Source organism: Saxophila tyrrhenica (genome assembly GCF_035928015.1).
Source record: "Saxophila tyrrhenica strain CCFEE 5935 chromosome Unknown scaffold_7, whole genome shotgun sequence".
NCBI lineage: Eukaryota > Fungi > Ascomycota > Dothideomycetes > Mycosphaerellales > Extremaceae > Saxophila > Saxophila tyrrhenica.
Window position 1 is genome coordinate 1,310,791 of NW_027041739.1, and position 23,874 is coordinate 1,334,664.

Consider the following 23,874-nt stretch of genomic DNA (forward strand, 5'->3'; position numbering starts at 1 on the left):
GTCGCTTCTGGTGCTGATGTCAAGAACGGTGAGGGGGAAATTGATGCCGAACATGAAGACGATCGTGAAGGCTACAATGAAGACGATGTCTCTTCGAAGGCCGCGACCGCTTCTGAAGCTGGAGACATCTCAGCAGCCGCCTCTGGCACTGCGAGCCCAGCACTCGTGAGGGGCTCGCAGCGTTCCGACGCCGACTTTCTCGATGGGCGAAAGCCTCAGAATTTCTCGTCCTCCTCCATGCATGGAAATCCGCCAGTCCACAGTCTTTCGCCGAGAAGTTCTAGATGGGCTACACAGAGCATAGTAAAACCTGGTCAGACCGCGACGGGGTCCAGACCACAGGTTGCGGGAAAGTCTCGCACGGAACATTCTGAAGAACATCCACTTGGGCAATCGTCAGCAGCAATAGGATTAAGAAACGACAGGCACGCTGCCAATGCTGTCTTTACCACCTTTTCGAGGCCCACGGCATTGCGTGTGGAAGCGCAACAGCTACGCCACGATTCGATGGGGGCAACATCTGCACCCACCGATAAGAAGACCATTGGCAATAAGTTGAAGCACCTTTTTTCACGAGATCGTCTTTTTTCTGGAAGGTCAAAACGTTCGGAGCGTGTCGCAGATGAAGGAGACATGGAAGACCGATGAGCGCACTGCACAATGTTGCACGGGGACGGTGTGGCCGCAATCGCATGGCATCATCTATGTAATCTATGTAGAAGGTTGGTACGTAGCACATGTTCTCCGGAATCGAATGTTACGACAACTCTGGACTTCTTTGATCGGATCGCAATCAACATCTCAGTAGCGCGCCGGCCGCCACCTTCTCGAGAACGCTGGCATAGTCCTTCGACCGTTTTGGACACTTGCCGTCAGAGGAGAGAGAAGTCTGCAAACCAAGCAGACATTCGGCGGGAGCGCTGGGTAAGAGTTCAAGAAGGAGAAAGACACTTTGCATAGATCAAAACCTGTGATTCTCCGTATAAGACATATGCATTAATCCATTTTCCTTCCTTGCGCATGACGACTGAACAGAAGTCGGATCACTGAAGTCTGCTCAAGCATTCGCGAGCCATCCTGGCCATTCGGGAGCCGCCGGAAGCCTATGTCTAATTCGACTGCATCTCACCGCCCACCCTCCGCAGCGGCAGAATTCACCCAAAAAATCGATTATAGAATTTAGAAGCAGTCCTAACACTTGACCCAGCGCCAACGATGAAGCGCAAATTGAACGCCGACGACGTTCCCGAGGCCGTCGCCGATGGCACAACAGACGATGCAGCACCAGCAACACCCACCTTCGCCAGGTTCGACCTCGATGCGCGACTCCTCCAAGCCGTGAGTCGAGAGAAATTCTCCACGCCCACATTAGTGCAAGCAAAAGCTATACCAGTAATATTGAATGGCAAAGATGTACTCGCGCGCTCCAAGACCGGCTCCGGAAAGACTCTCGCCTACCTCCTCCCCATCCACCATGGCATCCTCCAGCGCAAAGCCATCTCGAAGGCTGTGAAAGCCACAACAGCTCTCATTCTCGTGCCCACAAAAGAGCTCGCAAAACAGGTCACTACGACTATCAAGACCCTCACCTCATTCTGCGCACACGAGATACGTTGCGAAAACATCACCCGCAAGGAAGACGCTGCAGTCACCCGCGCTCGCCTTGCCGAACAACCTGACATTGTCGTCTCTACACCCAGCCGAGCAGGACTGTGGCTCAAGAACGAAGTACTCAAATTGAACAGCCTAAAGCAGCTTGTCATTGACGAGGCAGACCTGGTCCTGAGCTACGGCTATTCCTCCGACCTCAACGATCTCTCCTCTTCACTTCCGCCAGGACTACAAACAATCCTCGCCTCTGCCACGCTCAACACTGAAATCAGCACCTTGACATCCCTCCTCTCGAAAACCAAGACCGGTCCGTCCTCTGAAACTCTGGCACCTGTCGTGCTCGACCTCAGCTCCGAAGAAGCCGCCGAAGAGTCGAAGCTCTCCCACTACGTCGTCCGCTCCGCCGAAGAGGACAAATTCCTCCTCATCTACGCTATCTTCAAGTTGAAGCTGATCAAGGGCAAGGTCATTGTGTTCGTGGCAGACATTGACCGATGTTACCGGGTAAAGCTGTTCCTGGAGCAGTTTGGCATCAGAAGCTGTGTGCTCAACTCGGAGCTGCCGGTCAACTCGCGGGTGCACGTGGTGGAAGAATTCAATAGAGGGGTGTATGATATCATTATTGCGGCCGACGAGGGCGAGGTTGTTGGGGACGGTGATGGACGAAGCAAGAAGAGGCGGAAGACTAAGCAGCAGAGGGAGGCTGCTGATGGTGACAACAAATCGGAAGACGATGACATTCTGGACGACGAGCAGGACATCGGCATCAGTAACACTGACGCCACACAAGAAAAGTCGAAAAAACAGCAGAAGAACGCCGAATACACTCTATCTCGCGGCATCGACTTCCGCCACGTCGCCTGCGTCCTCAACTTCGATCTACCACTGTCCGCCAAGTCGTACCTACACCGCGTTGGTCGAACCGCGAGAGCTGGGCAAACCGGCATGGCGTTGAGCTTTTATGTACCAAAAGAGCTGTACAGGAAACACAAGTCAACCACGATTGAGCAATGCAAGAACGACGAGCAGGTACTGGGGCAGGTCCGTGATATGTTTGAGGGCAAGGCAGAGAACGGAGAAGAGAACACCAAGCAGATCGGAAGCGCAACGAACAGCCTGCAAGAATGGAAATTCGACATGGCCAAGCTCGACGCCTTTCGGTATCGCTTCGCCGATGCCCTCCGCAGCGTCACCCGCATCGCCGTTCGCGAGGCACGGACTCGAGAGCTCCGCGACGAGCTGATGAAGTCTGAAAAGTTGAAGCGTCACTTCGAGGAGAACCCAGACGATCTCCGACATTTAAGACACGACAACGAGCTCACGCACAGTGTACGACAGCGACCGCATTTGAGGCATGTACCGGAATATCTTCTGCCGGAGGGCGGAAGGGCAGCGGTGGCGAAGGATGTGAGATATGTGGGGTTGAGGAAGGATAGTGAGAACAAGATCCGAAAGGCTAGGGCGAGGAATGCAGGGAGGGGAAGGAGTAAGCTAGGTGGTGGAAGGGGTGGAAGGGCGGCGGATCCGCTGAGGAGCTTGAATGTCAGGGGGAGGGGCAAGAAGTGAGTATGACCGTACAGTATTGCAGACACACGAGGACTCGACCCTCGAGGGTGGAGCTCCGGCCACTTTGGCTGCAGCATAGTCCCGTCTTGACTTGTTTGCTGTCATTGAAAGGTAATCGTCAGTTTCTCTTGTCCTTCACAGCCCCTACGAACCTGCCGCAGCCATCCTCCTGCAACACAGGCAAGGCTTGCCTATCATTCTTTTACGACGAAACCATCAACAGCGCGCAAGTCTTTCACACCGCTGTTCTGATTGCGCCTGGAGCCTTTCCGGACCTTTGTCTATTTCAGGCAGCCTAATTGAGTTTGTCAAGCTTCCTCTTACTACCAGCATTTGCTACAATCTGCCGCCTTCTCCTGTGTACGTCCTGGTGCTCTGCTGGAAGTTGGATCATCACACAGTTTTCAATCATATCTTCTGGGGGTTGAAGCATCACTTCGACTTTCAGAGTCAGCATACGAACGAACGAACCGACCGACCGAACGAATTGACCGAACGCACCGAACCGACGACTGAGCAGCAACGAACGAACCGACCGAACGAACGAACCGAACGAACCGGAATGGCGAATCACGACAATCCGATGACGGCGAGGATCAACTCCTCTACGAGGTCCGATGTCCCTTCACTCAACACTTCCGGACTTGGAAATATTCCCTCCACTCGATTCAAAGAGCAACGGCATCCAGCACGGTACAGCCTGGCGGTATCCACCACAATCACCTCAAAAGTCCGACTCTGTGGATGATGAAACTGAATCTCAAAGCTCTGCACGCACAGGACTTCTCGAATTCGAGGGCTTTTCTTGCTACGACATCAAAGTCTTCGGAGAAGAGGGTGACGTCCTCCCGCGGCAAGAGCGCGACGAGATCATACGTGCCTTCACACAAAAGATCGACAGTCTCGGGGGCTCAAAACCTTCCTGCAGGTCAGCAAGAGAACTTTCATTACTGCTGACTCCCATGATGCCTGGAAGAAGAGGTTTCTCGTCCATGTCCAGACGATTCAGTCTTCTGATGGCGTCCTTGACGCGATGCCCAGGGACGGTGAGTGGAGGAAGATTACAGTGTCCACCTCTTCGAGCCACGCGGTCAAAAAGTGGATGTCAGTTAGTGCGTTCGAGAAGGTTGAGGATAGTGAGTGTCCTCGAGGAAAGGAATTTGTGCAGGATTACGTCAAGTCAAGACGCAGTTCAGTGCCACCATCCACCACCCCCAACGCGAAGTCGAGACTGGCCATGGTTTACGCTGAACCGACCAAACTCAGTATCGCAGACCTGCAAACCCTGGACTGTTGGGCAAACCCAAAGGAACGCTCCGACATCCATGCGCTTGAGAACAGGTTGGTCACGTTCCTGATCTGCGACTACTGGCAGAAACGTGGCATTCAGGACCTGGTGGTTCTGGGCAATCGTGTCTTTGGACCCCCAAGGACTCTGACATGTGGCGTTGAACGCCGTGGAGGCTACAAGCTGAAGCTTCTATTCGCCTCTGGCAGCGACCCCAGCATCCACAGGACGCCCTGCAATCAGCTCTTCTTCAAGCCCATCCAAGTGTCTGACTTCATGGTCGAGCAAGCAGGAGCGACTTCTAATGGGAGCCACGACGCTCACATTACGAGGCTGAACAAACTGCTCAAAGGCGTTTTGGTTGATTGTTTCTTCAGCAAGAAAGCCAAATCACAGGCTATTCAGCAAGTCGTCAACCTCAACGCCAACGAGATCGACATCCCTTCACCCGGAGCGGTCCCGTCAAGTATCACCCTTGCGGAGCTGTTCTCTCGCGTTCATGGCCATCCTCTTCGCTTTCCCAAGTTGCCCTGCATCGACTTTGGGACTGGAGGTCGTCACTTCTATGTTCCAGCTGAAGCTTGCTTGATCAATCCCAACCAGCCTTTCGGCCATCCGCTGCCGCTCGTCGTCGACGATGCCGCATTCGTACCTCGTCAAGCGAACATCAAGCGCAGTACGAAATCCCCCATGCAAGTGAACCCGTTCGGCGAGCTTGGCACGAAGGATTTCTCGTTCTGCTTCGCGCAGGTGGTCATCCTGCCGGAAGGTGCGCATAAGGAAGACTTGGATGAGTTCAAGCACTTGTCTACCGCCAGATGGGAGCGATTCCAAGACGCCATTGGGAGTCGATTCCGCAACAAGCTTGACAATCTGGTGAGAGATGCCGACCATGTCGTTTTGCCGTACCGGCAAGGCGTCGACTCGTCGAGAGAATGGGCAGAGTTGCTGTCACGGTTGGCAGGTGAGCGGAGAGGAGTGAAGAAGGTCCTCATCGCTTGCATTCCTGCTGGACAGTTCAACAACGCCATCCACAAGGCCTTGCACAGGCTGTGCGATACTGAGCTTGGCATTCAGTGCAACATTGTCACGGCTAGAGAGGTCGGTAAGCGAGCTGCGCCAGGCAATGGGCCAACGTACGACACTCTGACCAAGTACACTGGTGCTGTCGTGCGAAAAGTCTTCGCTCGTGCTTCCTTGCCGGGCAAGACCAGCGAAGACGACAAGAAGGAAGCTTTGTTCCAGGAGCATTACGGTGCGGCGCTGACCAATTCGAGCCTTGCTGGCACTTCAACCCCGAGCAAGCTGCTTGTCGGCATCCATGTGCAGCTTCTCACTGAGGTTTTAGCTGCATCGAGTGCTGACATGAAGAGCGTGAATCATCTCTTGATCACTGTCTCCACGATCTCCGACCAGCATGCCGTTGCGGAAACAGTGCGCACCACTCAGCACGTTGTTTCGCTGGACGTCAAAAGCCTGCAAGAGAAGGTGCATCGATGTGTTCAGCTTCATCTCTCTCGTGCTGACGGAATGAGCAATTCTGTTCAGCAGCTGGCGTTCTTCCGCTCCGGCTTCGGTGCGCAAGATCGCATGCATATGCGCTCGGAGATGGAAAAGCTTGCGAGCCTCGCAGTCAGATCTCCTTCTTCCGACCAGTCCACATCAAATGTGACGGACTTCTACACGTTCTTGGAACCTCCGACGCTGCATCTGTCCGAAAACTCCAAAACGATCGTGCTGGATGACATCAACTGCGTGGCGAAGCTCAAAGGCCTTGCCGGGCCAGTACCAGGTCGTTCTCACTCCGAACTCTTCCACTTTGAGCCAGAGCAAGTGAGGTCTGAGCAAAGAACTGTCGGTGTCGCTGACGCACACATGGCTGACCTTTCCAAGTTCAACAGCACTTTGAAGAAGGTATTCGTCCGTGCACACACCGACCTCCAGCGCAGCCACAAGACGTATCTCATTACTCATGCTCAGACCGTGCAGGAGGTCGAAAAAGATGGGCGCGATTGCACGGACTTTGAGAAGCTGGTGCAGGCCAAAGGTCTCAGTAGGCCGTCAGTCCTGCTCACAGGCAAAGTCGAAGCATTCCGCAATGCGATTCTGCGCGACACGCCACTCGCCACGAGTGACCTGCAGCTTTACTTCTTCCATTCGTACCTGCAGAAGGCGGTCCTGCCGGACATCATGTTCCTGACGCAGAAGGCGGCCAACCGAGCACTGAAGTACGTCGAGCTTGGTCAGGGTCAGGACGTTGACGGTGAAGAGACCCCCTACACCATGCCAGAGATCCACGAAGCTCTTCAGCACAGCCTCTACTTCTTGTAGGGACAAGCCATCCATCCAACCTTTGATCCGTCTCTGGAGGCCATTGTCTCCGTCCACTCCTTTGCCGTGTTCTTCTCGCGCCGACATCGACAACTCCACTCTTTGCTCGCTTGCTTCAGCATTCGACTTTGCGACCATTCTTACTTGCTGTCTTGCCGCCGCCTTTCGGCGGCACTGCTCTCATCGAGCTCACAGTCTTTACCGATCATTCTGCTGCGTTCTGCTGGATCCTTCTTCACTGCTTCGATTGCTGGCCTCATCAGGCCTCCTCATCTGCTCACTTGGAGCTCACAGTCTTTACCGATCTTTGCTGCGTTCTGCTGAATTCTTGCTTGCTTTTGGACGTCGCTGGCCTCACTTGGCTTTCCTATGCGATGCCACCTGCTCACATCGAGCTCACTATCATCAACGACCACTTTGCTGCATTCTTGCTGCGTTCTTGCTGCGTTCTTACTGCGCTCTTGTTGCGTTCTGCTGGAGCATTGCTTATTCAACATCATCAGGAGTTGGGAGTTGCTTGATCTTGCTCGCTGAGCTCACAGTCCTTACCGGCTTGCTTGGGTGGTCTGGTGGGAAGACCGCATTGCTTTCAGCTGATCTGGGAGACATTATCGTGCACCAGCATGACCTGACCCCACTTCACCACTGTCCTTACCGATCTGGCTTGCACTCACAGTAGATAGCTTTGCAATCACATTGTCATTCACAAGAACTTCGCGGTGCTTCTTCCATCTCCTACTCGATCTTCCTGTTATGTCTTCCATCATCTCCGTTCTCGTATGGTCCACCTTCCTCCTTCACAATCCCCTTCTTCGTGTTGGCTTCTTTCGACTGCTGGCTCCAGTCTGGTGCCTCGTCCTTTCCATTGTCTTCCTCCTCATCTCCTTCTTCTTTCGTCTTGTGCACGGTCTGAGGGTCGTGCTCAGCAGGCGAGTAGACGGTCACCAGCTCGAGCGGTTGGGACTTTGATGTGTTGATGAATTGGTGCTCTGTTCCAGCAGGTACCACGACAACATCGGATGCCTTGACATTCTGCTGAGTGTCAGTAAAGCTATTCACGACCCAGACCATGCTTCTGTCTCTTACCTGGTCCTTTCCAGCCACTGTAGCCTTGCCCTCACCACTGGTAAAGATCAAGACCTGATCAACCATGTGCACCTCATTGCCAATGTCTCCGCCAACTGGGATCTCCATCGATACCAACTTCACCCCAAATCAGCTATGCTCCAGACACGAGAGGGTGCAAGACCGTACCTGAGAGAACAGCCCAGTATGCATGACCTTCCTGAACTGCCCGAACGCTCTGACTTCAGACGTCAAGCCCGGGAAGTACTTCATCTCATGCTTGGGCGGGCCTGTCGGCATCTTGGAGTCTTTACCCATGGTGATGGATGAAGCTGTGAATGCTCTGCTGTATGAAAGAGAGGGCACGCGTTTGGTTGCGGATGATGAGAGTCTTGAAGTGATGGCACGGCAAGAAAACATCGAAGACGACGGAAATGCTGAACTTATCTGGTACGGTGATGGAGAAGCACTTATGGTTAACTGCTTGGAGCTGTTTACTCCATCTGGTGATGACAATGTCGACGTCACGACTGAGGTGATGCTTTGAGGTGATCGGCGCGAGCTTTAATGTTCCTGCGTTCAGGCCGGCAGCGGCGCGAACTCTTGTCTGCTCGCTCAACGACGACAAACTGCGGACTGCGGACTGTCTCATGAACACTAATGGCGACAGAGGATGAAGAGGAAGAACGGTTGATGGGAACTATGCTGTTCATTCAATATATGCCATGCTATCTATACATTTTCAATGAAACGAGTAAGTGGGTATCAACTGCCTTCCCAAACACCAGCAATGCTTCCGCTTCCCTTCTTATGCTCGTCATGCACTCCTCTATGCCTTCTCAGCAGACTTCTTCTTCTCTTCAGCCGGTTTCGCTCCCTGCTTCCCCTTGACGCTTCGCCATTCCATCATCAACGCACCAATCAGTGCAAGAGCAGAAGTAGCCGTGGCCACAACGAACACCTGCCGCAGAGCTGAGTTGTACACCACCAAGACGTCGTGGAGCTCGTCTACAGGCAGAACGTCCCGCAGATCTGTGGCGCCGGTGTTGACGACCTCTCCTGGACTCAGGCCATTGGTAAGGCTCGTCAAGCCGCTGACCAGCTTAGAGGTGAAGACGTTCTGTCCAGCGGAGATCATGATGGCACCGCCGAGCATCTGGCAGAAGAACATGATCGATACGCCCATCGGAACGTCCTTTCTCTCCAGCACGGTCTGCGCTGCCACGGAAGCTTGCTGCATGCCAACACCAATGCCGAAGCCTGCGACGATCTGGAGTCCGATCCATACCCCTTCGCTGGTGTTCAGGTCGAGCGTCATCATCAGGCCCGTTCCGATGGGCATGATCACTGCTGAGGTATACATCCACGGGGTGTAGTAGCCGATGCGACTTGTGAGCTGGCCGGATGTAATCGCTCCCAGAACGAGGGCAAGAACGAGCGGGATGGTGTCGATGCCGGATTGCACTGCTGATGTTCCTTTAATCGCCTGAAACCAAATGGGAAGGTAGTAGATCAGCAGCATCATGGATGAGGCAATTGTTATAGTGAACCACATTCCGCCGATGATGCTCCGGTTTTTGATAATGCGGGCTGGAATTGTCGCCGTCTCTGGCTTGAGGATCTGAACAGCGACGAAGCAGATGGCGAGTACGCCGAAGAGGATGAAGAGGGCAATGATGCGGCCGTCAGTCCAGCTGTAAGTACTTCCTCCCCACTGCAGTCCCAGTAGCAGGCAAATGATGGACGGAAGTAGGAAGAATTCTCCGAGAAGATCCAGCTGCGCCAGCTGTTGGCGAATGGTCAAGCCAGTCTGTTTCGGGCTATTGGCTTTCAACAGGAACCAGACTGGCACAGAGACGACAGGAAAGAAGCAGAGATTGATGTAAAAGCACCAACGCCATGAGACTTTGGTGGTGAAGGCGCCGCCTGCTGAGAGTTAGCTGGATACCATTGGAATGCTTTGGATTGCTCTTACCGAGCAGTGGCCCAATCACAGAAGCGATACCAAAGACCGCGCCAAAGAAGCCTTGATATTTCGGCCGCTTCGCTAACGGAATGGTCTCGACCATCAAAACGATTGCCCCCGAAGTTATACCAGCAGCGCCAACCCCAGCAATGGCGCGCCCGACGATGAAGGCGACTGAAGTTGGTGCGGCACCGCACACTGCAGAACCAATTTCGAAGATCACGACGTTGATCAAGAAGACGTACTTGGGGGTGTGGAAGGTGTAGACGCGGCCGATGAACAGTTGAGCACAGCAGGATGTGAGCATGAATGCGCTGCCGTACCAGCCGATGTCGTCGAGTGAGTGGAACTCGTCTGTCATTTTGGGGATGGCGGTTGCGATGATCGTGCGGTCGAGGGCGACTAGAAACATTGCTAGCTAAACGATAGGAAGACAGGTCAGCGTGGGTTTCATAAACTGGACGGAAGGTTGGTGTCTTTCATACCATAAGAGAAACGACCACAGCGATCGTTTGTGCCTGTCCTGGGTAGATGGACTCTGTTGTGCTCTGGACTTGCTCAGCTTTGGGCATGTCCTCGTCGGGTTGTTGTTGTTTCTCCAGGTCATCGTCGTTGTGTTGTGAGTCTGCTGATGAAGAAGTCACCGGTCTTTCATGAGCTTCCTCCGGTGTGGCGACAGGGTTATTGAGATGGGTTGTTGCATCTTCCGGAGGTACAGCCGTCTCGGCCTCGATCTTTTGGTCGTACGAAGACATCCTGAAGAGACTGTATTGAAAAGTGGTGATGGAAAAGGTCGTTGTAGGTTGATAGTGATCGATCGAGTGGAAGAAGACTCATATTTGAAGTTTCACAAGTCCTTCCAATTCTTCAGAGCAATCACGGTGGTTGTCGTCCCGGATGCCTGTTGAGACTGTGTGGACGGCCGGAGGTGTTGTTAGGACCCGAGCAGGAACTCGGGCCTTGAACGTGACAAACGACCGAGCGGCGAACCAATGAGCGTCTCGCAAACAAGCCTTCGGAAGCAAATACAAGCCTTCAATGGCCGGGGAAAGAGAAATGTTGTCCTCCGTTTTTGCGTCCTCAAAACAACAAAGGATGGGTACCATTCAGCGAAGGGAGTCATTGAATCGCGATGGTAGGATGATCTCGTCCTGCGTTGTCCAGGACGTTACATTCTGAAGCCGTATCATGGCCAACGTCTTCTCGACTTCATCTCGTTGGGATGAAGCCCGATAATCCTTTAGCCCCGATACACCGCATTGCAAGGCCTTTGCTGGAGTATGAAATCGAGCCGACCACATATTATTAGATTGGTCTGATGTTGCTGAAGGATGATCGATGGACTTGGTCAGCAAGATGTACGAGCCTTGCCCTGGGCGTGGGAGCTTCTTATCTGAGAAGACGGAGGAAGACGACCAGAGCAGGAGGTCAAGACAACTCGTGTACGACACCTACCACTCCCAACAACACCACCAACACTTGGATCTGACCCCATCAACAGTCCACGTGGCTCCCCGGGATCTCGTTTTCTACGCCGCCCACCGGCCAGGCCACACTCTCTTCATTCGTTATCTTGCCCTATCTCCAGATCGTCAGGGGTGCTGGTATCGCCAAGTCTTGTCTATCTCTCGACACTGCCATGTCTTGTACCTGCCAGGGCTGCCTATCTCACGCCTCTATTGCCCGCGATGCATCATGTAGCGCGCACGTGGCGCGAATGCGATGCTTGGAAGTAGGTATGAGAGTACTCATCAGCAGTACTTGCATCGATGCATGGTATGTTAGCCAACCTCTACCATCCGTTCCTCAGTCTCCTACAACATATCAATGTCTCGATTCGGCACCAAGCTGCGCTCTGCAGTTCAAGCCCAACACACCCATCAGCACAATGCCAACGACGAAGGCGAGAAAGACTTTGGGAAATGGTCAAACGTGGACCTGCAGCCCTCACCACCAAGTGAGCGAAACTGGTCGCCTTGGTACTACTTTGCATTCCAGTTCAGCATCGCCTTCTCGCCTACCACATACAACATTGGCTCATCACTGTTCTCCATTGGTCTGACATGGTGGACCATCATCATCGCGAGCTTCTTGGGGACGGGACTATGCTGCTGCGTGCTGTTTGCCAATGCTCGAGGGCCGACGCTGTATCATGTTGGGTATGTCAACCATCCAAACAGTCTGATCACCTGCTGATGATGAGATAGCTTCCCAGTCTACACCCGCATCTCCGCCGGCATCTACGGCAGCCTCTTCTTCATCTTCATCCGCGCCGTCGTCGCCGTCTTCTACATGGGCACGCAAACCTATTACGCTTCCCGCCTCATGGACGTCTCGCTCCGCTGCATCTTCGGCAGCTCGTGGGAAAACATCCCTAATCACCTCCCAGAATCGGCTGGCATTACGACGGCGCAGATGGTGGCTTTCCTTTTGACATGGCTGTTCCAATTCCCGTTCGCCTGGCTCCATCCTAGCAAAGCTGGCCCGCTGTTCGTGGTGAAGTCGGTCCTCTCACCGACTGCATACATTGCGACTATGATCTGGGCGCTGGTCAAGTTCGGTGGCGTGGACCTGAATCTCGGCGAGAAGATATCCGGAACGGATCTTGGATGGGGCTTCATGAGGTCTATTAATACTGTGGTCTCTGGCGTCGTGCCTCCTATGGTGAACATCGGCGACCTGGCTCGGTATGGCAACAGGCCACGGGACGTCTTCCCGCTTACGCTTGGACTGTTCCTTTCGAAGCCTGCTGTGATCATGCTCGGACTTTTCACCACTGCGGCGGGAGCGAAGCATTACGGCGTAGCGAACTGGAATCTCTGGGACTTCTATGGCTTGGTCCTGGACGAATACTGGAACTCAGGGTCGAGAACGCTGGTCTGCCTGGGTGCGTTCATCCAATGCTTCGCAACCATCGTCACGAACGTATCAAGCAACGCTATCCCAGTCGGATGCGATCTATCTGGCCTGTTCCCAAAGTACTTCACCATCGTGCGAGGAATGATACTCTGCCATCTGCTGGTCTGGCCTGTGGTACCTTGGCTGCTGGTGAACTCCGCGGAGAACTTCTTGACCTTCCTAGGCAGCTACATCTGCTTCATCACGCCCGTGGTAGCCATTATGATCGTGGACTACTACTTCAGCCGCAAAGGCAACATTCACGTCCCGTCGCTGTACCAGCCGGAGACCAGCTCGCCGTACTACTTTACCAAAGGCTTCAATCTGCGAGCCTATGCGGCGTGGGTAGTCGGCGTAGTTCTTGTCATCAGCGGGATCGCCGGCGCCATCAACCCCGGCTCGATCAGCAATACTGCTGTCAACATCTACTATTGCGGTTTCATCTTGTCCTTTTCTGGAGCGGCTGTGACTTACTACCTCCTCTGCTTGATTTGGCCGGTGCAGGTGTATCCGACTGGGAGGCACGAAGGCGGACATGAGGAGAGGGAAGCAATGGTAAGTCGACCTAGACACGCCCTTCTCCGGGATCTTGTGCTAACACTAGGCAGGCGCCCACCGAAGGATTCTTCATGGACGACAGTCCTCTGCCTGGCTATATCCGGGAGAAAATGCTCTTTGGGGAGGAGCCGCTGTCTTCCTCACCAGAAGCAGAAACACCAGTTGTGGCGGGCAAAGAGTTCGATGGCTCGGAGAAGAAATGAAGGTTCGATCGCAAACTTTATGTCTTAGAGAATAGAGCTCCCCATCCCTTCACACCCGAAGGGTCCACGCCAGCTATCTTGAGCATATCCCATATCACCGTCGCCACAGTGTCTGCCACAATCAGCCCGGGATATGTCTTCTCCCAGTGCGCTAGTCTCTGCGCCGCCCGCAGATTGGTACAAAACGTTGATACCAGCATGACCGACTCCTGATCCATTTTGCTCACAACATCCTTCATCTGACTGTCCAACTGCTGCTCAGTAATCTCTGCGAACTCCACATTCACTTTCCTCCCCAGATGCGACTCCGCCACCACCTCAAACCCAGCACCGCCAAATGTCTCCACAATCTTCTGCTGCACGTCGTCCAAGTACGGCGTCACCAGACCAAACCGCACCGCCTCTGCCTCGCCTGGACTCAGTCCTCTCAGTATCTTGCACAACCCCAGCACACTCGTCGTCGCCCGAATCCCCGTCACCTCCTCAATTCTCGCACACAAGCGCTCATCCGCTCCCAGCCCCAACCATCCCGCGCTCGTGCCGCTCCAGCCGATCACATCGACGTTGGCGTGTTGGAGTAGTGTTGCAGCTTCGAGAATCTTGCTGTCGTCGAATTGTGAGAGTGCTTGTGCGGAGAGGGAGATTTCGGTGACTGGGAAGCGGGAGAAGTGGACGGTGACGTTGGGGAGGGCGGAGATGATAGCTGTCGTGAGGGGTTCTAGGGCGGTGTTGGAGGAGGGGACGAGGACGCCGAGGCGGGTGGGTTTGGGAGGGGACATGTTGGGTCGTGATGGGGTCTGTTGAAGGAGATGGAGAGACTATGTTGAGACAATGTGCCGACCTACCTGGCCTTGTAAACCTCCTCCATTTCGTGCTTGCCACGGAGCAAGTTGTGTTCATGCGAAAGAGTGCCCGTCCGCCGCTGGCTTCTTGGAAGGACGATAGGGCAGCTATCTCGGCCAGGCGCGACTTCGGCGAATGCGCGGGGTAGAGCTGATTGATGGTGCCACAGTGTGGGAGGTGGTTCTGATGTTGTTCAACTTGGATACCTAAAGTGACATGTTCCTTATGGGCTTCAATGATGTCGGCTCGTAGCAAAGCAAGCCAAACATGCAATAAAACTTCGGAGCCGTCGCTTCGAAGGAGGTCGGGCCATGGTGGTGAGCTGCCGACAGTGGTGTTGCAGCGTTGTAGGAAGTGATGCTCTTCTGCTTGCGCGACTGAGGCATGTTTGTGGATGTGGACGTTGGAAGCAGTAACTTCGTCGCGCCGGCCACGCTCAGGGAGTACATGCTCGTGTTTCGCTCATGCGTCTGTGGATCGTATAAGGTTCCCGAGATGATGACTTCGAGCTGTAAAGCCACTGTCAGTTGTGAGCACACTTGGTAGCCGTCGTCAGATGTAGTTGGCTCTTGTGAGGGGTGGAAGTCTCGCTGAACCCCCTTCAAGTGACTATAGCCGTTGAGTCTCTCCATCCACTGCTTCATTGTCGATACCATGTTGAGTCTCTGCAATTGCGCCGCCCTTGTGAACTTCAGATCGTACTTCGAGCCGTGGGATAGCCCATCGCCAGGGAATGTTGCCCATATGTCTGTTCTATGCACCATCGATCAACAGTGATGCCGCCTCGTAGCTCTGCGATGAGGGCAATGGTCAAAGATCGCTTCGTCTCCGTTCTTCGTGCTTCTCTAAGCGTGCTGGTGTCAGTCATCCAAGCGTACCTAGGGGGTTCAGTGAGCCTTCAATGACGGCGTCTCGGCAGATTGGAGCAGACTCCTCTGGTGTTCTTGCTCGATAAGTTTGCCATGACACCACATTGCTCCAGTGAAATCGAAAGGATGTCGAAGACTGTCCTATCGCATGTTCTTACAAACATCCAAGCGGCCTCGTGTCAATGAAAGGACCCATAAGGCGTGTGAAGCCATGAGCACGGCAGCACCGTCGACCTCCGGCGAGCTTGCTCCACCCTTCGAAGCAGCAAGCAGGCTGTTCATGACACCAACACCCTCACTCTGCATTCAAGACTCAGCGGAGACAGCATGGGATCAGGAGAGAAGCGCTCGAATATCATGCTTGTCGCTCGTGGAATCAGAAGGGGGAATTGACAGAGAGATGTAGCTCGCCCTTCGACGCAAACATGTTGGCCTGCGACTACCTCATCTTCGTCAGACTAGGGAACAGCACGAACAACAGCGCCCCACGATGGCAGCCGCGATGACCTCGTCGCTACTCGCGGAGCACCAACAGCTGGAGCATGGGAGGGCAATGGCAATGGCGGCCAGCGGTCGAAAGAGCAATAGTCATCGGCGAAGCCATCACGATCACAGACTTCCGAACAGCTTCTCAAGTCGACGCAGTCACTCCATACCGCGACGACAAGCCGGTGGAAAATACACACTCTCTGCAGCTTGAGGAGGAGAACGAGATGAAGTTCAATGGCAAAACAACCTCGCTGTCACCTGCCTCGTTAGGCAATGCCCATGACAAGAACTCGGCCGGTGATCTCGAGAAGCCCATTGGATGTCACCTGCAGAGCTCTCGAACTCGACCTCTCTCGACTGCAGCCCGTCGACAGCAGCGAGATTTGACTGACCTTTGAAGCGGTATACCTCGATGGCTGCCGGTAAGCGCTGCGATAACAGTGGCAAGGTGAATGCGATGAGGGTCGTGCTGGTCCGGACTGGCTGGATCTCGGAGTACAACGTACAGCTTCAGCGGCAGGACTTGGACTGCCGGCCGCTTGCCTGCTGCGGCAAGCATACCTGCCGCTGAGATGATCGCTAGCTTTCTACGCAAGAGGCCATGGCCCAGATGGGTTTCGCTCAGCGGTCGCCTTGACTGGTAGCCTCACCTCCAGATGGAGTCGCACAGCGGCTCAGAGCTGGAATAATTGCTCGATGAGCTGTGCGAACCAAGAGAAGGATGTGCTGGGCCAGGAGCCATCTCAGATACTTCTGACCAGGCCAGCCAGGTCGCGGAGGCAGGAATGCGGGATACCATGGATATCTGCTTCCTTCTGGTCACGGAACTCCACTCCACTTACCACAAATGCTGGAGAAGCGGTCGAAAGTCCGGATTGTACTTCGAACCGGCATGGGATGGGAAGAACGAAAGATCTGGCTGTAGCACGCTTGGCCAAGAGCCATGAGGTCTGCGGCTCATGCAGACGGCGTGCTCAGCAGGTTTTGGGGCTTGGTGAAAGTTTGAGGTCGCCGGAGAATACGAGACTTGAGCACACTTGCCAGAGAGCATGAGGTCTGCGGCTCATGCAGACAGTGTGCTCAGCCGGTCGATGGGAATGGTGACTGGTTCAGGACGATTCCAACGAAGGAATGCTGCACCGGGCAAAGCCAGACATCCTCTTAACGGCCAATATGCCTGGATTGTCGAAAGCGGATGCACGCTTGTCAGAGGGCGTAAAGGTCTGCTGCTGCAGCAGACGGCGTGTATGGCCGATCCTGATACCGTGAAGATACTGTTGGCGGCACATTCCTCTAGAGCGGCGAGATCTGCATTTCCTGCGGGCGGTGCCCATAACATTGCTTCTTCTTGCGGATGGCCTTGATGTTTAGCTGGCCCCCTCTTCCGGCTATCCATCTCGAGTGTTCCAGGCAAGACTCAGCTGTGCTTCTTGAGATGGCCATTGAGCATATGTCTTTTTCAAGTCCACCGCCATGTTGTCCAGCTCCATTCATGGCATGTCCTACCGGAAGGGCTTTGGTGTTCGACGCTGGACTGCTTGCGCCGTTGCACGCTGGCATCGGGGACCCGCGTGGTCCTCTGCAGTACATCTCGTCGAAGAGATTGAAGAAGATCATGCGCCCTCTCTTCAAGGAATATTACGATCCTTCTTCAACAGCAGTACCGGTCGTATGGCTTCGTTTTCCTCGGTGGTCGTTGCTGTCATGATGGAGTACTGGGACGTGGTGCTGTCTGCGGAGGCGCTCTCCACGAGTCCGCTCGCCTGTGATACCAGTCACGCCGTCGGTACTCCCTAACTGCATCTTGACCTTCACAAAGCCCGCGCTCCCTGCGAATCAATGTGCATTGCAAAGAGGCCGTGAAGAGTTGCCGCCGAGTCCTGAGGTAGCATGTCCATTCCTTACCGAAGCAAGGGGCCGCCGCCTGCGCAGAAATGTCCTTTGCTCGAATCAAGTCCTGCTTGACGAACCTACGACTTCGTATCTCCTCTCGATGCATCATACGGTTGTCGCTAATGTGCGCTGTGCCTGCTGCTCGCCGCTTGTTGTGCCTGCGGTCGGAGATCGTGGCCTGCTACAAAACCTATCTCGACGCGTTTTGTCGCGACGGTTGTGATCATGGTCTGATACGCTCCATCTTGCCATTCCTTCTTGCTGGAAGCGATCTCGTTGTGGACGCGTTGTGGACGTGGTCAAGAACTCTGGGCGCGGTGTTTGGTGGTGGAGGTGGAAGCCAGGTGCGACGCACGACAAAGACCCCCTTCCGCCGACTTGCCTCGAGCACACCCGAACTACGGCAGTGCCTGTCAATCTAAAAAGCAGGCGAAGCAAATAGTCAAATGCTGCTACGTTCGAGGCGTTTGGATACATTGGGCAGCTCATCCCATGAGAGCTCCTCGTCGTCGGGACACAGCAGGGAGGAGATGATTCGCGGTCTACATCCTCGCCGTCTTAGTATCTCACCACCACTGTGCTGGGACACATCGATATTGCTACCTTTTGTCAAGATGTGACGAACAGCATCGCTGGCGATATGGCGTGCAGTCCAACGCTCGTGTTGTTCCGAAGTCCGCTCGCCGTCAAGTCCCTAACCACCCCCCTCGGCTCCGACCCGCCGAGCTTCCGCCGCCGCAGTGAAAAGTTATATTGCACTTTCAAACTTTCAGCACTGCCCTTCGAGGCAATTACGGGTTTGGGAGACTCGGTGGCTTGTTGGCGACTCACGTCCCCTTCATTGGGTGTATATGAGTGGTTGGCATCATGTGGACTGTGGCGAGTCTCCAGGCGAGGTCCCTTACAACAAAACCACGGCACCACAGTCCCAATCTTTGGAGCCCGCACTGGCTTACGTGCACACTATTATCTTTTGCCCTTGATGGCGAAGGTCCGGGGTTCGAGCTTGCGGACGTCGAGTAACTTCCGCTTTGGGAAGGAGGGCTGCTTTTTTGCCCGCACACAACATCTCACGACGCCTGGGGGACTTGGGTGACAGGTAATGCATGAGGAGACGCGACTGAGATTTGTCTTCGTCCTCCAAACTCCATATTGCTACGATTGGAAGCTGTTTGGTGGTGGAAGGCATGGGTGGGGTGCGAGCAGCCTCCTTTTTGGGTCAACCGTCAACCAACCATGCTCTGGTGTCTTTCTGCGGTGATTTTGCAAGACGTGAAGCATTGCTCCGGTCTGCTCTTCCTCCCAGGGCTTCTTTTAGATGTATACCATGAAGAATGCCTGTGATGGGGACTGCGAGGGCAAATCCTCGATCACATGAAGACTTGGCGGACCAGCTTCCGTCCCACGGGCAAACCTCGGGAACCCCGAACTCCCCTTTGTATTGGACTTTGGAAATTTAGCTACCCTTGGCGGTTCTCTCTCTGGTTTCACACACTAGAGCGGGAAGCGCCATACCTTTTGCTCAAAATCGGGAGTTCGAGTCTCTGTTCCGCTCCCTCAAACAGCCTTCCATTGTTGTTTGCCACACCTCTTTTTTGCAACAACATAACACCTTCTCACAGAGGTGAACAGCACTACAACGACATTACAACCGCTATAGCACCACAAGCACCACCTCAACGGCAGAGAAGCAGAGCTATTTAGCCACCACCAAGTAAGTCATCACGATGGGCTCTCCGAGACGCGATCACGCACTATGCAGCGCCCTGAGACCTTTTCCAGCTGGTTCCGATACTCAAGACACTTGCTGACCCTTTTACCCTCGCTACAGGTCATTCAATTAAAATGGCTACCTACTGGAACGACGACGCCGTCTCGGAGGCGGACAGCACGAGAGTGGTGGACCTCCCCCGCTGCGCTGCCGCGAAGGCCCCCTCGCCGCCGGAGATGGCCGCACGCTCGGAGACTCCCCTGAAGTGGGAGGAGTTCAAGAAGACGTGCGGGCCGTATTCTCGCGGGCGGCATAAGAACAGGGGGGGGGGGGGGCAGAGCAGCCGCAGCGGTGGGGGCCGCCATGGCATGGAGACGGAGAAGGTGAAGGATGGGCAGTGTCTGGGGGGAGAGTTGTTGCGCGAGCAACACACTCTGAACGTTGTGGACGAGGTGTGCGGCATCCTCTCGGAGCCGATCTCTGAGCAAGAAGAGCTCATCCGGAAGTTGATGGCGAGATCGGGCGGCGGAGAAGAGAAGAAGTAACCTCGGAGAGGTAGGAGACCTGATTGTTGTTGACATTGCACACGCGGATTAAGGTAGGAGGAATGCTTGCACAGCGGACGGTTGGTCATCACTTCCGTTTGCTCGATCACGTGCAAAGCAAAGTCACTGCTGCTGGCGGAGATGCACGTTACCGCGGATGGAAAACAAGCTACATGATTCACGTTCACTGGCTCTGTCACCTTGAAACTTCACCTCCCCCATCTTCACGCACCTTTGCGGCGTTTTGAAATTTCCGCCATCACCTCCTCCCCTCACTGAACTGACCGCACCTCCTTTCACTAAATCGACCGCACTCACGACCACTAACAACAATTCGCCACCTTTATCACTCACATCATGGCGGAACCCGACAACGAGTTCCCGCAGTATCGCGATGGTGACGTCCACATCATCATCAACGGCTCACGCCAGTACATCTTGCACAGCCAGCTCCTCCGCACCCACAGCCCGGCGATGCGCAAGCTGCTCGGAGGCGACCACGGCCCACAATTGTCAAGCAAGGCGATCAAGAAGGGGATTACGGTCCGCTACCGCCTCGAGCTCGTCGACAAGGCGGAAGGTGAGGACGAAGATACCGATACAGCGACTGAGGGTGCCAATCTGAGCGTGAAGCTGGCGCCTGTACAAATGAACGGCGAAGGGAGACCTGCCGATGGCCGTGGCATTCGCCTTGATCTGGAGAACGGGCTTGAGGTCGATCCCATCCACGAGGTTAGCATATTTTTCGCCACTCACCGTGCGCATCGCTAACTTCGAGCAGGCCTACAGCACCGTGCTTGGTGCGCTCTACGGACGTGCGGTCAGCCTGGGTGCTTTCGGAAACGACACGCTAGACAACATGCTCAGCATGGCGATCAACGTCCACGCAGTCGCTGCAGAGCTAGGTGTTGTAAGCGAACACCAAAAAGATCTCATCTTCTTGGCCTCAGCTGATACATCTCCCAGGTCAACCTCATCACCAAGCCGATCGAAGCCGACCTCAATTCTCACGGTCAGCTCCTCTATCGCTCCATCTCCGACAAGCCAGGCCCATGGCTGGTCTTTGCCCTCCAAATCCGCTCCCGCCTCATCTTCCGCGAAGCCCTCATCCACGCCATCGGCCAGTACCACACGGACAACATGCAGTTCATGATCAACAAGGACTTCTTCTCCACACCCGTGCTCAACCTGATGACGAAGAAATACACCATCCTGCTGGAAGGGCTCAAGACGGCGCAGATGAAGATGCTCTCCTACTACCCGCAGATCCTGCACCGCCACCTCACCGTCGGCCTCGCGGACCGCGACAACATCGGCCGCGGCTCCTACAGCAACGACATCTTCGCCTGGATGGCGCTCAACGCCTTCCGCCACTACATTGCGCAGAACGTCGCTGCGGACTGCACGCATCATGACAAGGACATGGGGTACGAGTTCATCCAGATGATTGCGAAGGGTGGGGAGGAGTACATGCGGAAGCCGGATCTGCAGACGTTCTATGGGCTGTTCCCGATGACGGGGAAGGGGCAGGTGGTGTTTGAGAATCACATCGAGAATACGAAGGAGCATTGTCGTTCGTTTGCGCAGGTGAGTATCAGCGCTTCCCTCGCACGAAGACGTCTCGGACTTACTGACTCGGTTTCAGGACTTCATGGTCAACACCACCCACCTGGACATCAAGACGTACCCGTCGAAGCATTTCACGTGCACCAAGGTGGACTGGGAGGACTTGAAGGTGGTGGGCACTCAGTAATTATGCTCTCACGCTTGAGTACGGGACCGAAGTGGAGAGACTGCTGGGCGTAGGAGCATGTGCTGGAGAAAGATTCGAAGAGGAATTGGAAGGTCACTGAAGCTAGGAGTCTCAGAGCACCTTTCTCTTGCCATGACGAAGACTAGGTAGGTCACAGAACACCTTCAGAACAGTCCATCATCTTTTTCCTCGCTGGAGACGTCCGCACGCGGCTACGAGGTCTCGTGGACTCTTCATGACTTCCAGCAGGACTCTCGAACCATCGTGATCTTCCAGCACAAACAAAGCCGTCGTCTTCCACGGCCTTGCGGTCCAGACCGAGCAAACCTGCATGTGAAGAATATATCGGCCTGGAAAGGTATGTATCGGAGGTCACTCATCGGCTGCTGCTATATCTCCTTGGTGCCCTTTCTTTCCTTTATCTTATTCTCAGTCTCCCAGTCTTCACATACAGCTAAACTCCCTGCCTGTCTTTCCTCATCTGTACCAGACCCACCAGAACTGTACATACCACCACCTGCCCTTCCACAAGCTTTCGAGCCCAGCAGCATTCACCATGCCCCCCAACCCAACCGAAGAAGACATCACCGCCCTCTACCGCTCCATCGCCGACCTCTCAAACTACTGGCTCTCCCTGCGCCTGCAGTCCCCCGAAGCCGTCGAACACTTCCGCCCCCAATACCCAGCCCAGGACATGCTAGCCCAACTCCACCATCTCCTCGCCGAAATGACGTTGCTCCTGAACAAGCACCTGCAATGGCCAGCTCAAGACGTCTACCGCAAAGCTGAACCGCTTTGCAGAGAAGCTGAGCGATGTGCGAGGGGGCTTGAAGCGGCGGTGGAGGAGCATAAGACTGTTAAGGCTTTGGGGAGGCTTGATGAGCGGACACGCGCGCTGGCGGGGGCGCTGCATCGGTGCGAAGATGTGAGGGAGCGGTTGGGTGAGGTGTTTGAGTCGCTGGAGCTGGGGTTCACTCGGTATGCGCCATTCGTGAGTGCGGAGGCACGATCGAGGTGTAGGATGGAGTTTCAAGGGCCAGGGTATACGCTCACGCCTTTCGAGGTAAAGCAGGAGAGGTTGAGGGATATCGCTATGTGTGCATTCGGAGCTGTACAAGGACAAGACATGGGATTGGCCGCCCATGCGCTGGCTGAAGGCGAGAAGGCTGCTGACGAGCTCTGGGAGTACACTGATCGGCTGGCCACTGCGGTCCAGGAGCTTGTAGATGTCCAACGTCGTGCTGCTCGAGGGCCGTCAAAGGTGTCCGCCATCGCTTCAAACTTTGACGACGGATTATGTCTGCCAAAGCTTTATTCCCCTCCCCCGATCCTGGAGAGGCGATTCATAGCCGGCTGGCGGTCCCCCATCACACAGACGCCCACGCCCCTCGCGAAGATGTTCACCGCCGCCGCAAAAGACCACTGGATCACCAAGCCGCCACTTCTCCCCGGTCTAACCTCCCTGTCAACAACCAGCAAAGCCTCGAAGGTACCCTCGAAGCACTGGCCGACCATGAGAGAGCGCCCGCAACCTCGCCCTCGTTCCTCACCGCAGCGGTATTCGAACTTTCATCCTCAGGCTGAGGCGGCGGGAGCATACCCAACACCCTCCAAATCTCCAGCACTGCATCGTCCGCGCCCTTGGCCCTTTCCCCACAGCTTAAGACCACAAACCGGACTGTGGCGAGGCGAGCTGTGCCGAAGAACGCGCACCCCTACATCCCTGCCCGCTGGAGGGGAGCCTCCGGCGTCGGTGCGATCGGTGATGGGAGGCCTGGGGTAAGGGGGTGAGAAGGGGCCGGTGGTGGGATGTTTTGATGGTCTTCTTCATAAGAATGATGGTTCTGAGGTGGGTGTCAACCCTCTTCGCGGCAGTTTCTGTGGCGGAGATGGTCGAGGACAATGTGTGCTCAGTTGGAGATCCTGGGACGCGCCTGCAGCCCTTTTCCTTACGGCCCATGGGCTGGGAAATGCCAGCCACACCCTCCTCCTGAGGTATATGGAGTAGCTGCGGCAGAGACGCCCTAAGACAAGGCACGCTCACGGGGAGATCCCGGATCGGGTCTCCAGCCCTCCTCCGTCCCACCGATATCCGTGGAGCGAACAACGAGCTTCTCAGCAGATATTGCTGCGTTTGAGATGGTGAGAGACAAGCCCCACTCCGGAAAACTCCTAGATCGGGCATGCTGTTCTCCTTCGTCGAGCTGATGGTTGCCCGGTGGTTGAGGTGCCCCTCAAGGGTAAAGTAGTTGTTGCGGCGCAGAGGGAGCACCAAACACAGCAGT

General features: G+C 54.9%; 8 protein-coding genes across 8 annotated transcripts; 5 read left to right on the plus strand and 3 right to left on the minus strand.

Moving 5' to 3' along the window:
• Positions 1–1,215: 1,215 nt before the first annotated feature.
• DBP9 (ATP-dependent DNA/RNA helicase) lies at positions 1,216–3,925 on the plus strand (the record flags this gene model as incomplete). The annotated part of the gene is made up of 2 exons (XM_064802492.1): positions 1,216–3,173; positions 3,319–3,925. The coding sequence occupies 2 exons, from the start codon at positions 1,216–1,218 to the stop codon at positions 3,923–3,925; spliced, it is 2,565 nt and encodes an 854-aa protein (XP_064659853.1).
• A 285-nt stretch (positions 3,926–4,210) lies between these two features.
• On the plus strand, positions 4,211–6,796 carry LTR77_005245 (uncharacterized protein; the record flags this gene model as incomplete). Its single annotated transcript, XM_064802493.1, has 1 exon — positions 4,211–6,796. One exon carries the CDS (start codon positions 4,211–4,213, stop codon positions 6,794–6,796), a length of 2,586 nt encoding a protein of 861 aa, XP_064659854.1.
• Positions 6,797–7,531: 735 nt separating this feature from the next.
• Positions 7,532–8,179, minus strand: LTR77_005246 (uncharacterized protein; the record flags this gene model as incomplete). Its single annotated transcript, XM_064802494.1, has 3 exons — positions 7,532–7,828; positions 7,883–7,999; positions 8,051–8,179. The coding sequence occupies 3 exons, from the start codon at positions 8,177–8,179 to the stop codon at positions 7,532–7,534; spliced, it is 543 nt and encodes a 180-aa protein (XP_064659855.1).
• A 511-nt stretch (positions 8,180–8,690) lies between these two features.
• Positions 8,691–10,582, minus strand: LTR77_005247 (uncharacterized protein; the record flags this gene model as incomplete). Its single annotated transcript, XM_064802495.1, has 3 exons — positions 8,691–9,787; positions 9,837–10,245; positions 10,313–10,582. 3 exons carry the CDS (start codon positions 10,580–10,582, stop codon positions 8,691–8,693), a joined length of 1,776 nt encoding a protein of 591 aa, XP_064659856.1.
• Positions 10,583–11,654: 1,072 nt separating this feature from the next.
• LTR77_005248 (uncharacterized protein) lies at positions 11,655–13,486 on the plus strand (the record flags this gene model as incomplete). The annotated part of the gene is made up of 3 exons (XM_064802496.1): positions 11,655–11,986; positions 12,035–13,280; positions 13,334–13,486. 3 exons carry the CDS (start codon positions 11,655–11,657, stop codon positions 13,484–13,486), a joined length of 1,731 nt encoding a protein of 576 aa, XP_064659857.1.
• Positions 13,487–13,503: 17 nt separating this feature from the next.
• Positions 13,504–14,265, minus strand: LTR77_005249 (uncharacterized protein; the record flags this gene model as incomplete). Its single annotated transcript, XM_064802497.1, has 2 exons — positions 13,504–13,898; positions 13,941–14,265. 2 exons carry the CDS (start codon positions 14,263–14,265, stop codon positions 13,504–13,506), a joined length of 720 nt encoding a protein of 239 aa, XP_064659858.1.
• Positions 14,266–20,193: 5,928 nt separating this feature from the next.
• On the plus strand, positions 20,194–21,589 carry LTR77_005251 (uncharacterized protein; the record flags this gene model as incomplete). Its single annotated transcript, XM_064802498.1, has 4 exons — positions 20,194–20,568; positions 20,618–20,746; positions 20,803–21,423; positions 21,482–21,589. The coding sequence occupies 4 exons, from the start codon at positions 20,194–20,196 to the stop codon at positions 21,587–21,589; spliced, it is 1,233 nt and encodes a 410-aa protein (XP_064659859.1).
• A 556-nt stretch (positions 21,590–22,145) lies between these two features.
• On the plus strand, positions 22,146–23,372 carry LTR77_005252 (uncharacterized protein; the record flags this gene model as incomplete). Its single annotated transcript, XM_064802499.1, has 1 exon — positions 22,146–23,372. One exon carries the CDS (start codon positions 22,146–22,148, stop codon positions 23,370–23,372), a length of 1,227 nt encoding a protein of 408 aa, XP_064659860.1.
• Positions 23,373–23,874: the final 502 nt, after the last annotated feature.